At 39.8% G+C, this 15,187-nt stretch overlaps 1 protein-coding gene across 3 annotated transcripts in view; it reads right to left on the reverse strand.

The window, feature by feature from the left end:
* Positions 1-1,442: 1,442 nt before the first annotated feature.
* Positions 1,443-15,187, reverse strand: part of BMP2K (BMP2 inducible kinase) — a 124,541-nt gene continuing 110,796 nt past the window's right edge. For all 3 annotated transcript variants that reach the window (XM_040625284.1, XM_040625285.1, XM_040625283.1), the window contains one exon: positions 1,443-4,377. In XM_040625284.1, the coding sequence (XP_040481218.1) occupies positions 2,945-4,377 (1,433 nt within the window). In that variant the 3' untranslated portion in view covers positions 1,443-2,944. The remainder of the gene's footprint in view (positions 4,378-15,187) is intronic.

Consider the following 15,187-nt stretch of genomic DNA (forward strand, 5'->3'; position numbering starts at 1 on the left):
CTTCCTCCACCTATACCAAGCAACTTTTGTGTCTCAGCAGATACAGTCTTCAAGGCCATAAAAGCTGATCTTTTGAACACTAACAATTGTGCTGAAGTGATATTTAAAACGTTAACTGGTCCACTTTTAAGACGATTATTCAAAATCAACATGCATTATTAAAGCTGTTAGGACAGAAATAACTTTGGCCTCAGATTTTTGCTAGCTTCATAATTTACTTCCCTTAAATGATGTTCAAGTATTACAGGTGTAGTTATGACTACTTGACGTACAAAAGAAGCACAGAGGAATAATAATAGGAAAATAATTTCAACTTTCCTTCCTTAAACAAGAATTGGACCATCCCATAATAGAACCAAACTTTTACTGAATGCTCTGTCCCAAGTATGTGTTTGGCTCTTTCATGTGTCTTAGGAGCTCCAGTCTCATAACTCTCATCAGGGGATTATCCGGCATCACTAGAGTGACCTCCATCCTAACAATAGTGGGAGGAGATAATGAAAAATGGAAACCCTAATCCTGTACTCCCTAGAAAATGCCTTTACTTCAACACACAGGCATCTCCCCATTTCTATCCTATCGGGTCCCCTGTCAAATCCTATTTCCTCTAAGCTATAATCTCAAAAGAGGAAAGTCATTGGGCTGTGATATAATAAACGTAAGAATGGAAGTATTTTAAACAATGTCAAAATTGTTTCTTTAGGATTCATCCAACTTTATAAGCCCAAAGTGTCCACATCAGTGTCTAAATCACTTAAAATTATTCAGTGTATTGAAAAGCAAGTTAAGCAAGACCTTGGTATCAGAAACAATCTAAGTATTTCCTGTTTACATCCCAAGGAGACCACATTAATTCATCTACTACCCCTTATAAATTACGAAACTCATGAGGTCTAGCAGAGACCAAGGCCAAGGACTAAAACAGTCAAAGAAGCATAGTGTGTACACATCAACCAACAAATTTTCATTAAAAAACAAATCTGTTTGATACAAACCTACTATATGAATTTACTAAATGTAATCACCAAGTCTTCACTTTTAAAAGAAAGCATCACTTGAGTCGACTTCGTAAAGTTTTAAAGAACATCTACTCGAGCATTCGCATTAGCAGTATTAATCAACCTGAGAATCGGGGGAAAAGGTGCAAACATAATATCTGCCTTTGGCACAAGGACAAGTAATTGGTGCAGTCGGGGCTCTAAAAATACAACTCTTCAGCAGTAATATAATGCTTGGTCTGCCTCTGCTACACTGGGATTCACATATTGCTTCCCTGTTTGTCCACAAATTTATATCTGATTTAAAACATAAAAGAGAAAAACGATAAAAATGAATATATAGTTTAGTAACATATACTTTGCTTCTTTCCAAGTTTAGAACTGTGAAAACAGGCAAATAGCTCATCCCATTTGGGGCACTATAATTAAGAGATTCTAATAAGATTACTCATAAAATACACTTTAATTGGGTTCAAAGACAGTTGGTTTAAAGTATAGCAATCAAGAAGAGTGCCAGATAATAAGAGTTTCCACCCCTTTTTGTAAATAGCTCTAACAGTTCTAGAAACTTCTACATGTTGATAGGGAAGGACAGTTAATCATAACTTAAAACAGCTGGGAGACACAGGAAGCACAGATACTATATTCACATTAATTCATATAGTAATTTCTATCTTATTAAAGATTTTCTATAAAATCTCAAGTTTCTAATTAGGATTTGGGGTGTAAAAAAAAGGCAATTTGGTAGCTGGGTTCTTCTCACTAGAGACACATCACCTAGCAGAACTGAGATGCCAGCTCCTCGTCATCCACCACCTTGTAGCCATTTTACGATCTTGCGGATCAGCGCGGAGGTACTTGCAGCAGGACGCGTGAGTCCTGCCTATAAGGCTTTCCGGGTTCCACTGTTCTGTGCACTTCGTTGAAACTACTCCACCCTCCCAACCTAACTAGAAAGTTGTTGCTTGTGACTTGGGGAATATTTGGGGAAGGTGGTAATTTAATAAAGCACATTATTAAATGCAACATGATTTTATGTTGTAAACGTCTTAAAAACTCAGGGTTTCAGCTACCTATTTTTCTCCCGAAGTACAATTGCTATACAACCCTCGTCCTCACTCCCCATTTTTCCAACAAGTTGCTTTATTAGGGACATGACAGTAAAAGCTTTGAGCAAGAAGCCATTCAGAAACAATGTATCAAGTGTTCCTGAAGTCGTTTTTCTCCCTCTTCTGTATCGTTTTTTTTCTTTCACATTTTCCACACATCAGGTATTTCTCTTTCGTTTTTATTCTAGGCTTCTGCGTAGATATTCCATATTAATGGCACTTGTTTTTAAAAATGCAACGGTTTCAGGCACAATAGTCAGTTACTTCTGGCTCTGCTTTGTCGAGAAAGGTGTTGAGGACTAAAATCTCTGCTCTCTCCAGATAATCACTTTTTAATTCTTTAGGAGAACCAGATTTTGTTTTTACTATGTGGAAATCAGAAGGGACCTTTAAAAAATCCGCCAATGCAACCTGTGTATGTACAAATAACCTTAGTTTTAAATGCTGGATCCTGCCATGAGCCCAGAATGCGCACACGCAAGTGACATTCTGTTATAAAAATAATGACACAGCTTTCCAGTCCCTTTTCAGCGGCTACACAACTGGGAAGGTGGCACGTGCTTTCCCTGGATTTCTGTGGGGTCGCGTCCGGCAGCTGAAACCCGGGGTTAGAGCTAGCACTTGAGCTCCCTTTTCTCCTGCATGGAAGAGACAGTGAGTCACTACCCTGTGGAAATACTTCCTTTTTCTATTTGGTTTATTTAAAAATCACCTATTCTGATTGACCTGTAAGAACGAATGATATAAAGAGCTATACAAATAAATTTTCTTTCAAATTCATAAAACTATTCATACTTTTTTGAAACAGGAGTTAATGCCAGAGTCCATCAGAAGTATCTACTGTTTAGAAGGAAATGGAGCAGCACCAAATGGGTCTAATTCGACTGATTGGGACTGTTGGGGCTGATGTGAAGTGATGCTTTGCACCACAAGTTCTGTAAAGGGCACAGCACCAAAATCATCCATTTTCAACGCATCTGTACTATGGAATGAGCCATGCAGTGAGTTCGGTCTTGGCCGCCCGGGCAGGACGGGGTTGTGATCGGCACGGATGTCACCCAGGCCCTGATGTGGAGGGTGCCACGGCAGGTCTGGAGGATGGAACGGCTTGGCACCGAAGGGGTCCAACAGGCTCTCCTCGGGCTGCAGGCCATTCCCTCTGTCTTTCCCATCGGTTAGTGCAACGCTAATGTTCTCCTTGGAGTCCGAGATGGTTAAAAATTCATTGCTGCTTTGCGAGTCCCGGCGGCCCACCTTCTTGTGCCTGCGAGCCCTCTCTGGAGTGCGGTAGGTAGGCTTCCCGGTCTTCTTGGTGCTGGTCGGCGTGCCGTGATGCCGTTTGCCGTTACTTTTGGACAGATCCTGCTTTGTGCGCCTTTGGCGAGAAGACAGTTTCTGTAAGCTTCGCTGTTTGACTTTTTGCTGCTGACTCCCAGTGATCTCCTCAAAGGGCACAAGCCCAAAAAGGTCCTCGTTGCTGTCACTTTTGCTTGTTGATGTGGGAAAGGGCTGAAAGGGAGTGGAGCCAAACATATCGACACTTTTCGGACAACCAGGGACAGTATGCGCTTCCGGCCCCACCGCACGGCCGTCTTGCGCATTCGCCTTCTTGCTGAAGGGTGCCTTTGTGAATACATCAAACTCCTCCGGCTCTAGCCCCACGGCAGGACGGAGGGTCTGCTGGCAGAAGTTCTTTTCATTCTTGCCTTGGTGAGGCTGTTGAGCGCGCACCGCAAAGAAGGGGACGGCGCCAAATACGTCAAACTCCTGCTGAGGAGCGCGCACCCCAACATCGGAGGGCGGTGGGCTGAGGGGTGTGTTAGTAGGATCCTGCGCTGGTCCGCTGCCGGATTTGTCTCTACTGTAGACAGGGCTCACATCACTGTACTTCACTTTGGCCTGCTCATAATCAGAATCAGAGCTGTGTTTCTCCTCTTCCTCATCTTCCGAATCCATGAGGAGAGGCCTATGACCCAGATTTTCCGGTTCAGTGTCATCATCGTTAAAATCTCCTTGTTCTCCCTGAAGAACTTCTTCATCCTCTTGTTCCTCCTCTTCGCTGCTCTTAGGAGAAGGGGGATCTGATTCAAAATCACTTTCAGACTCATCATTCCGCTTTTGCACTTGACCCTGTACTGAGGAATTCTCTGAGGTCTTCTTTGAAGTCCGGTGGTCTTTAGAGACTGGACTCGCTTTTCTATTCTTGATAGGGTTTGCAGAACTATTTTCTTGATTCATGGATGAATGTTCAATTTTCTTTTCTGGAGAACCTGCAGGTTCAAAGAAAAATTACTATAGCATTCCCATACATTTCGAGAACCATTTGCACTAAACAATATGCAAGAACACAAGGCATTACAAATCCCTCATACCAGTTCACTGAGAGAAAATAATGCCAATTCTTCGGTCCTTAGGCTTAGGGAATGCACTTATCCTCGACTAGATGGTTAGGTCCTCTAGTGCAAAGAGATGTACTTGCCTCTTAACCTACACTCCCGCTACTCACCATAGGCCGGGGTTTTATTTATGGTCCCCAGAAGAGGACTCTGATTATAGTACACGGGCAGCTTTTCTTCTCTCACCTTCAAAGTAAGATTATTCGGCTAATTGCCCTACTCAGAATCCCACATTTACCAAACCACCTTCTGCTTGTATTTCAACTCCATTATAAAGTTTTCCCAAAGAGATCAACAAGCAAGAAGAACTTGTCTGCTCAGTTATATGTTTCACTGTCATTTCTTAAATTAGCATTCTGGTCATCTTACAACTTAGGTTTAACATGAGTGCATACCCATAATCTGATCTAGGCCAAGGACCAGGTACTGAACCGAGACCGTACCAAGGACATCTGCCTTCTCTAGATGACACATCTTCCTTTAACTATCATATCTTCACTACTAAACAGTCCATTAAAAGCATGCTACCTTTAAAAAAAACTTAACTACCAATATTTTCACTGTAGATGGATGGGTAATAAAACTGCACCAAACAAATATAGTGCTTTATAATTTCACTGGATGGCATATAATAAAGACTGTATTAGTTACATGAAAATATACTGCCCTCCCGATACATTCGTGTATTGAATTGATTTTCCAGATGTAGGGATCAATTTGAACTGATCCAACCACATAGCCAATCATCCCTTCCCTTCCTTTGACTAAGATCAGATATTTTCAAAATAATTAGTTAGGGTTGGAAGTATAGTCTGTAGTCATGAAAGCTAATCAACTTATGATGGAAGGACCATTACTTTCCTGTTATTAACAAGGTCCCTACGGCATATGACACCTCTGAGTTCTTACTTCTCTTTAGAAATCAGTACTGTTGTCTCCCCACCTCCCTGACTATTCCTTCTTGGTCATACATGTAGAGACTTCTCTTTCACGAACATCTCCATATGCATATATGTTCCCCAGGGTTCTCTCCTTGGCTTTCTCCCACTGTATGTCCTCCTGGGATCTTAAATACTTTTATGTTAACTGCCACATACACCATGATGACTGGATCTCTCTAATACTGACCATGAATACTTATCTTATTCATCTAATACTTATGAATATGTATCCTACTATTACTTCAAACTCAATAATTTCAAAAGAGATCATTTTTCCTCTTAAAATGTGCTCCTCACCAGTTCCCTCTAAATTAGTGAACAACACTTCTAACTAGTTCTGCAAATGAACAGAAGTCTGGAAATCATCCTCCTTCCTCACCAAACAGTTAATGCTTTTAAACTCTTGAATCTGTTCCCTCCAGTACCATGTCCCTCAAAGTGCTCCTCTGTCCTGCCACCAGAATGACCTTTCTGAAACAGTAATTATTAGTGGCTACAGCTTAAACCCATTCAGTGGCTCTCTAAAGTCCCAACCCTTAGCCCAGCACAGGGTGCCCTTCTCTATCTGGATTCTGTCCTCCCACATCTGTAGCCTCAGAAGCTGATGTCTTCCATGGGTATATAGCTCCACCCGACAGATTAAGATTAAAAAAAAATTATTTTGAGCTATCTTGCTATCCAACCTCTTGATGTTTGCTATCAGAAACCGAGGAACCTAATGAGATATGGGTTTCAAGGGGCACTCTGCTGTTTTAACATCTCTCTACCACTGTCACACTACCCCTTGGCAGGAACATCCTTCCAGCACTCCTACTCCCACCTGACGTGCCTAGTGGATCTGGCTGTGTTTCAAAACCCAGCCCATGCCAGAGCCCTGCAAAGACACCCCTTGAAAAATACCCATATTTGGGACTTCTGATGAACTGAGAACAAGCCTTAATTGTACTGTATTACAATCACTTGTTTGCTTGTCTGTTTTCCCTGATTATGAGCTCCTAGACACAGTCCTATTTATCATTTACCTCACTTACCACTCTTTTCTATCCTAGCATGTGGTGAATCAATATTTGTTGAATGAAACAATAAGTGACTACTCTGAGCTCATAGCCATGGACGCATAACCAATACATTCAAAATATGATACAGAAAGTTACACTTAAAAATGAACTCTTTACATTTGGAGATATTTTTGAGCTCAGAATTCAGTCTCCGCATTTTTTAAGTTTAACAAAAAATGTCTGTTACATTGGTGCATACATACAGTCTCTGCCTTCAGGAGCTTACAGGGAAGTGTGGGAGGCAAAGAGTATGAGGCCTGGCGCTCTGCAATAACAGAGCAGTGGTGCAAGCCGTGGGGTGGGGGAAGGGCTACAGAAACCGACTCCGGACAGCCAGCAACGGCCTCCCTGAGGGGAGGACGATTAAGACTGAAGAGTGAGAAGGAGCCAGCCATGCAAAGGATGGGCAGAAAAGCCAGGGCATGTGTGAAGGCTACTGCAAGAAAGAAGTTGGCACGTTCGAGGACCTGAAAATAGGCCAGTGTGTGTGGAGTACAGTGGCAAAGGGAACACCACACAAGACGAGGCAGGAAGGTGAGGGGCAAGGACCAGCCTGTGAAGGTGCCTTTCAGGCCATGATAAGGAGTCTGGATTCTGTTCTAAATTCAGTATGTAATGGGAAACCATTACAAGGCTTTATTTAAAATGGGTGTCATGATCAGATTGATATTTGAAATATAACTGACTGCTGTGTAGAAAAAAAGGCTGAAGAGACAGATACAAAAGTGAGGAGATCAGGGAAGAGGAACTGGTAGAAATTAAAGCCAGAGATTCTGGTGGCCTGGATGATAGTGGTGGTAGGCTAAGTAGAAGTGAAGAATTAAAGACTGAGGAGGGAAACTCTCTGGAAGGATGGTAGTGCCATAACACAGACAGAAAAGAGTGAGTAAAGAGTAAGAGGGGAAAGTAGAGATTATCAAGAATTTAGTTTTGGACACAATGCTTGAGTTATCTGTGAGGCATTTAAGTGCAAACAGATACCTGTGGCTTGAGGGCAATGGTTAGTTTTTGACTGGAGACCGGATATTTGGGACTCCTCCCCCATGCAGAGGGTATATAGAAGAGAGTTACAAGTCTGAAGAAAATCACTTAGGAAGTGAGTACAGAACAGGAAAAGGGGACCTTTTTATATATTTATATATATTATACCTGGGCCCTCAGGTATAATACACTCGGAAATCAGCAGAAGAACCTACAAAGCTAACTGCAAAGTACAGAGAGGAGGACCAAAACCAGGCCAGTGCAGTGTCAGGGAAGCCAAGAGGAGTGCTTCTGGAGACACAGTAGACAACTGAGCTGGGTGAGTGAGGCAAAGAGGTGCAATCAACTGAGGACAGACAATGGCCACTGGCTCTGGTCGGTCCATGCAGTTTGCTGCAACCTCAAAGTGAGGAGCAGGGCTGAGGAGGGAGAGGGAAAGAAGACACGAGAATTCTGTCAGGTTCTACTGAAATATAATCTTCATCCATTATTCATCTACCAGTTCCATGAAACCAGCCAAGAGCTAAATGCTGTATCTTTACAAATTTATAATAGGCTTATCTTAAATCCTAACAGATTAAAACCAAATCAAATGCAGATTCTCAAGTTTGACTTCTCCTCCATACAGCTTACTTCTGATATTAAAAACAAAGATCACTTTTAGATTAGCTGTAGAATTTATTCTCATGAATTTTTATTCAAAAGAAAAAAAAAAGTATAATGGCAAAGGCTTACAATCATCCCTCACTTTTGGGCAGTTCCTCTATGATACAGCTTAACTTACTACTTCAAGCTCCTTACACACCCAGAGAAACACAATGTGTACCCATCATGCCTGCTCATGAACACCTCCAGGAACATTCCAGAATGTTTTCCAAAGTGTATCCCGCAGAACATTATTCCTGTTACAAGAACCAAAACGGCTCTGCGGTCTCAGGTACCAGGTTTATAAAATGAGTTTATAAAATGCTGCTATGTAATGTGCCTCTACCTGGAAAATGCTCATTAAAGGTCCTGCCAAGTCCTGCACAAAAGAATCTGCTTAATCTTCTGAAACCCAGGACTTCCCAAATTTGCTTCACTACAAACATTTTCACGTGCAAGTAGCACCTGTTAACTTTATAAATGATTTTGCAAAATACACTCTGGGAAAATACTGCTTCTACAACTTTTTTTTTCTTTTTTTTTTTTTAAGATTTTATTTATTTATTTGTGAGAGGGAGAGCACAAAGGGAGAGTGAAAGGGAGAAGCAGACTCCCCGCTGAGCAGGAATCCAGGCCCCCAAGATCATGACCTGAGCCCAAGGCAGACACCCAACCCACCGAGCCATCCAGGGGCCCCTGCTTCTGCAACTTCTCTGAGAAATTCCATTTCTAGGGCACAGAGATCTTCTGGAAAATTTAACATAGGACAGAGTCCTTCAGTTGATTTTCTGTTATTCTTCTATTTTAATTTCAGTCTTCTAAATTAACTGTTTCCTTTAGCCAATTGGCCACTAGTGCTTTCCAAAACACACTCGTCACTTCCTACTCATTCTGTCTGCACTGTCAGCTTCTCAAAGTTGTATTAATAGAGATATAGATTTCTTTGTGTTAAGTACCATACAGATTTTTTTTTTTTTTGAGAGAGAGAGAGAGAGAAAGCACGTGCAGGGCAGGAGAGGTGGGGCAGAGGGAGAAAGAGAATCCCAAGCAGGCTCCATGCCCAGCACTGCGTCCAAAGCGGGGCTCAGTCTCACAACACTGAGATCATGACCTGAGCTGAAATCAAGAGTCAGATACTTAACCAACTGAGCCACCATGCAGGCACCCCCAGATCTATTTTTTCAATTGTCAGTGTGCATATAAACTTGTGAAGTTTTTCATTTACCACTTTTAATGCATGTTTATAGGTATCAATATAGTCATTATTAATTCTAATAGAAACATGATAAAACATTGTATATATAACATTTTATGATTTAACATTTACCTATAGGTTGTTTCTAGCTTTCCAGCATTTTAAATAGAACCAAGATCATGTACTTTTTCCTTAAGGGGAAAAAAGAAAAAACTCTCCTTTTTTAATATCAATTTCACTTTATGGATTTACTGTTATTCCCTCATTATACATATTCATTATAAATAAATGATACACCACTAATGAACTCAAGCCAGTAACAATCTCTGATAAGCTCATACTTATCATGATCTGTATCCTCATGCATCATATGAGGAAAGACATAAATTATCATATTATGAGGGAATACTATGACAATAACAGGTTCTGCTTCATAGAACTGTTAGAGAGAAAGGCCTTAGAAGAGTGCCCAACACACACAATAAGCACTCAGTAGTAAACTGTCATCATCACCTCCGGGAGAAGGCCAAACTCAATTACCTCATCCACCAAATTCCACCCTTCTAGCATCTTTTCTGGACTCAGTGGTCAACAGTGAATATAAATGCAGGGGGAGGGGAGGTACAATTCTTTTTTTTCTTTTTTTTCTAAGATTTAATTATTTGAGAGAGAGAGAACACACACACAAGTGGGGTGGAGAGGCAGAGGGAGAGGGAAAAACAGACTCCCAGCTGAGCAGGGAGCCCAAGGCGGGGCTCATTCCCAGGACTCCTGGATCATGACCTGAGCCAAAGGCCGACACGAACCGACTGCGCCACTCACGCACCACAGAGACAAGTGCAACTCTATGGCTAACTCAAGAGGTGTTCAGGTCCACTTTAGAAATGGCCAGAAGGGGCTCCTGGGTGGCACAGTCAGTTAAGCGACTACCTTCGGCTCAGGTCATGATCCCGGAGTCTCAAGATCGAGTCCCGCATTGGGCTCCCCGCTCAGCGAGGAGTCTGCTTCTCCCTCTGACCCTCCCCCTTGTTGTACTCTCCGTCTCTTTCTCTGTCTCTCTCAAATAAATAAAAATCTTAAGTAAAAAAAAAAAAAAAAGGAAATGGCCAGAAAAGGAGTGCCTGGCTGGCTCAGTCAGAAGAACATGTGACTTGATATCAGGGTCGTGAATTTGAGCCCCACACTGGGTGTAGAGATTACTTAAAACATATATTTAAAAAAAAAAAGGCCAGCAGAAAGTAGGCACACAAATGCATCCACACACAAGGGTGCATACTGGATCCTGGAAACTACACCTCTGATTTTTAAACAGCTGTTGTTGAGTGCGCAGGAGAAGTTGAAAAAGACTGCTTTCGAAAAGACCAAGAACAGACACACACAATGATCTACGTTATCTTTGTGGTTTCAGATTACATCCCTGAAAAGTATGGGCAACTGGGGAAATTTTCTGCTGGTTACAAGAAAAACTAGTTTCATTTCTTTTATTGTTTCCCCTTTATAAAACTAAAACAAGTAGGGATATTTATCCAAATTCCTTTCTTCTCCCACATTCTCACAAGAGAATCATGAGCAGCAATGAAACTCTCTGATGGCACAGTAAGAGCAACTTCAAAGTTAAACACCATTACAACACAGTTTAAATACACGTGGTCATCTCTCTCCAGTCCTTCCTGCTNCTGAGGAAAAGTGAAATTCCAAGCTGCAAGTTACAGCAATCCTAGATGAGGCTTTACTTTCTGCAGTAAAAGTGATCTACGTAAGCATCCCCACTTCACTGTGAAACCACAGAAGAACTGAGAAAGAAATAGGAATTGTACAAAATTTAAAATTATTTCAATATATTCTGAGGCTTTTAGTCCTATTCCATATGCACGAAAGACTGTCAAAATAAGTATTATGGTCATAAAGTCGGTGATCAACTGTACAATGTATAGTACTTTAAAATGTGACTTCATAGCTAAGTGCCATCAACTTTTATAAACTATTTCTTTGTCTAAGCATATCCTGTAATTTAAAAAAAAAAAAAGAAGAATTCAGATATTCCTACTGTTTGCTCCTGGGGCCAGACTGCTTCTTCCACTTGTTAGAGTAAATATTACACATGTGATTTATTATGAAATTTAAATCAGGATTATTTCACTATTTAATTTCCCAAAAATACAGTCTAAATATGTTTCCTTATAATTCAATATATCCTAAATCCTGAAAATACCTATATTTACTGAGATTTGTATTATTAACATTAAAAATGGCTGTTTTCAAGTGGGTGGAAGGGGGGGCTACCATAATATTTAAAATAAGCACTAGAAACACGTATTTAAAGCATAAACAATTATCTAGAATGTGCCCAGGATACTTCAGTTACCTTTCTCTATTAACTGATTTTGGTAAAACACTGTAAAGTTTCATATATTGACTAACTTTTATTTTTGGCTCTGAGTAGGGCATTCTTCTTTCCTTAAACTAAATACAGAAGAATATTTTAATGGCTTCTAGTCAGGATATTATTTCTGCTTTGTGCCTTGGGACTACAAAGTATGAAAATTTCAGCTTTTTGAGTAATCCTTATCTTTTGAGGTTGGTCTGATTTCTGCAACAGCCAAAATCCAATCAGAACAAAGTCCTGAAAATAAAGGGAGTGACTAAGATAGACAAGGTAGATTTGGATAAATTATTAAGAACAGCAATAAAGGGTTACAAAGTCTTAAATTCTCTTCTGCGGCATGTATGGGATCTCTCAGGGAAATTCCAAGTAAAGTGTTGGGAATAAAAAAGTTACAACACAGGAGCCTGGGTGGCTTAGTCAGTTAAGCGTCTGCCTTTGGCTCAGGTCATGATCCCAGAGTCCTGGGATCAAGACCCACGTCAGGCTCCCTGCTCAGCTGGGAGTCTGCTTCTCCCTCTCCCTCTGCCCCCTCGCCTGGCTTGTGCACGCTCTCTCTTTCTCTCAAATAAAATCTTTAAAAAAATATTATAACAATGTGAAATCACTAAAGTAAGTGTCAAGAGAACCAGTACTTACTTTTATAAATTCTGCTGGTTGAAGCTATTCTCACTGGCTTCGTATGTGTCATATATAGAATTCAAGATAATAGTTCAGAGCTAACTAAAGCAATGCTTCAGTTATTCAGTGCTGTCAGTAAAAAGCGTTTACTTTTACTAAATATCTAAATACCACATTAACCATTTGATAACTGTTAATATAAAAATATATAGCAGACTTCCCTTCCCTCATCAGCAGAAGATACTAAATGGAAGTGTCCTTTGATGACTTGGAATCATGCACTACTTAGGTGTCTCACTTCACCTGTAAAGTAGGGATAGCAATAGTATTTGCCTCCGAAAGCTGTAACAAGGATTAAAATGAGAACGGACGTGCAGTGCTTACAACACTGCTGGCGTGTGGTACGGACTCAGTGAAGGGCTATGTTAGTATTGCTGGTGTAACACCATCATTTCATGATTATTGGTGGAGTACCTGCCATACGCTTCCACTGACACTGAGAAATGAATCAGAGAGGATGGTAACTAATACTGTCAAGCGCACAAATGCAACGCCAAGGGCTTTTCATACATTATCTCTTAACTCCTCACCATTAAGCTCCCACAACAATGTCAGGGTGAAAATGCTTTGAAAGGTTTGTGATCTTTCCTTACGATCTTTCCTTTTCAATTTTATTAGCTACATCTCCAAAAATGTTCCCCTTGCTCTGTCAGATCATTGTCATGACCTCCTACCACTTCAAAGATATGCATTGTTACTATCCAGTTCTCATTACTTGGCTTTCCCCTTTCTCTTTCCATTTCTTTCTTTTGGTGACCTTAATCCTATTGCATAGCTTCAACTATATTTGAAAGCAAAAAACAAGAAGGGATTTTGAGAGATGTAGTCCTTTTATACACAAGGAATATGCCCGAGTTTAAGGCCATACACATCAAAGCCAGAGTGATTTCCCTGCTGACACTAGTTTAAAACTCTCATCTGTAAATTCTACAATTAAACTCCCAGTAGAATCTCATCACCAGCGAATACTCAACATAGCTCATCGTCAACCCCCAACAAAATACAACCACGGACTTGTCTTGAATCTCTTTTGATTTCCTTTACAAAGCTATGTCTGAAAAGTTAAAAAATAATAATAATAATAATAATAATCATAAAAGCCCAATACTGCTTCTACTTCAGCAGTGTTTTGTTGAACTGTACAATTCATATCTTGTGTTGAGTATTTTATTGTCTATAGGTTAGAGTTCTAGAAATACCATAAGGCTTCATCACCAGATCTCAACTTCACAAAATCCACAGAAGATAAATATCCAAAAAAGCCTCTGTTTCCTCATCTATAAAATAAAGACAATAATAGAACTTACCTGATAGAGCTGAACATTAAATAATATTCATTTTATTTAGTAAAAGCTCATTAAATATTAGGGTATGTGTGTGTGTATAAAGAGAGAGAGATTAGATTACTAAAGTAATAAGCTCATTCATCAAGGTGTTGTATGGCATACAAAAATGAATAAAGCGTTTCCTGACTTCAAGAAGCTTATCATTCACTCTAACAGTTGTGTAGCTCACCTACAACTCCTGATTCTAGTGATCTGGAAAATGACTAGGCAGGTAAAAACAACTGGGAGGTTCTGAAGAACAAGCTGAATTCACCAAATGAATTTAAGAACCTGAATCTGCCAAATAAATATAAAGACATAAATTCATCCACTTCATGCTTGAGTTTTCATAAAAAGAAACTTCTAGACATTAAAATTTCAAAGACATCATAAGTCTTGCCCAGTCCAGGGGAAGATTCCAAACTCAAAAGCTAAATTTGTAAGGTCACTTTTCATATTTTCATATATTTTTTATAGTATTCTTTTTTTTAATGGTTTATTTTTTATTTTCTTTATTAACATATAATGTATTATTTCAGGAGTACAGGTCTGTGATTCATCAGTCTTACACGAGTCACAGTGCTCACCATAGCACATACCCTATTCTTTTACACACTTTGGGAAGAAGAGTGAAATCCTAGATAATGCCACATTATTTTAAATAAATATTGCAAATAATGTATTCTTGAATCACATAAATGAACCTTCATAAACGATATCAAAAAATTCAAAATATTTAGAAAATGTCAAAAAAATATGAGGAGAGGGGCATGTTTGCCTCATACTCTTCTAAACAGGTTTCCATCTTTTAGAGGAATGCTCTTTTAGTTATAAAACAGGTGTACATTTTTAATCATATAAGCAGCTTCCAGTTTCAAGGAAATTTTATTTTGATGTTCTTTTCTTTGCTATCAGATTATAGAGGATGAATGGCTTGAAACTGCTATTGTAATTACATGCCTTCTGTTGTCTCATCATTTAGGACACAAGGGAAGGGCGATAAGACTTTAAAGCTCACTTTGAATTGATAGCATACTGCCTGCCATCATCTCCCAGCAATGCACCATGCCCAAGGATTAGTGGATTAGAAGGTTTTATCAAAATCTGTACTGTTTCTCCGAAGACAGGCCAAGTGACAAGGCCTGAGTATAAAAAGAGAATCATGCTAGTTGTGAACAGTATTTCCCAGACAGATTAAAAACGCTACAAAACTGACATTTCTATTATGTAGCTTTTTATTTAAAACAGTCCACTTAACATCTTTGTTTTACTACTATTTAAAGAAGAGAGTTTAGAAGCAGAGAGAGCAGGATTCCTACTTATAAACTATCTGACCTTAAGCAAGTCACTGATGCTCTCTGAGCCTCAGTTTCCACTGTATGTATAAAATAGAATTCAATAAATGGTAACCATTATTGCCAACATCTTGGAATAGCAAAATTCTTGATCTTCAAGAATTACATACTGGAATCTAA

Source organism: Ursus maritimus, unplaced genomic scaffold, assembly GCF_017311325.1.
Source record: "Ursus maritimus isolate PB19 unplaced genomic scaffold, ASM1731132v1 scaffold_8, whole genome shotgun sequence".
NCBI classification, from domain to species: Eukaryota; Metazoa; Chordata; class Mammalia; order Carnivora; family Ursidae; genus Ursus; species Ursus maritimus.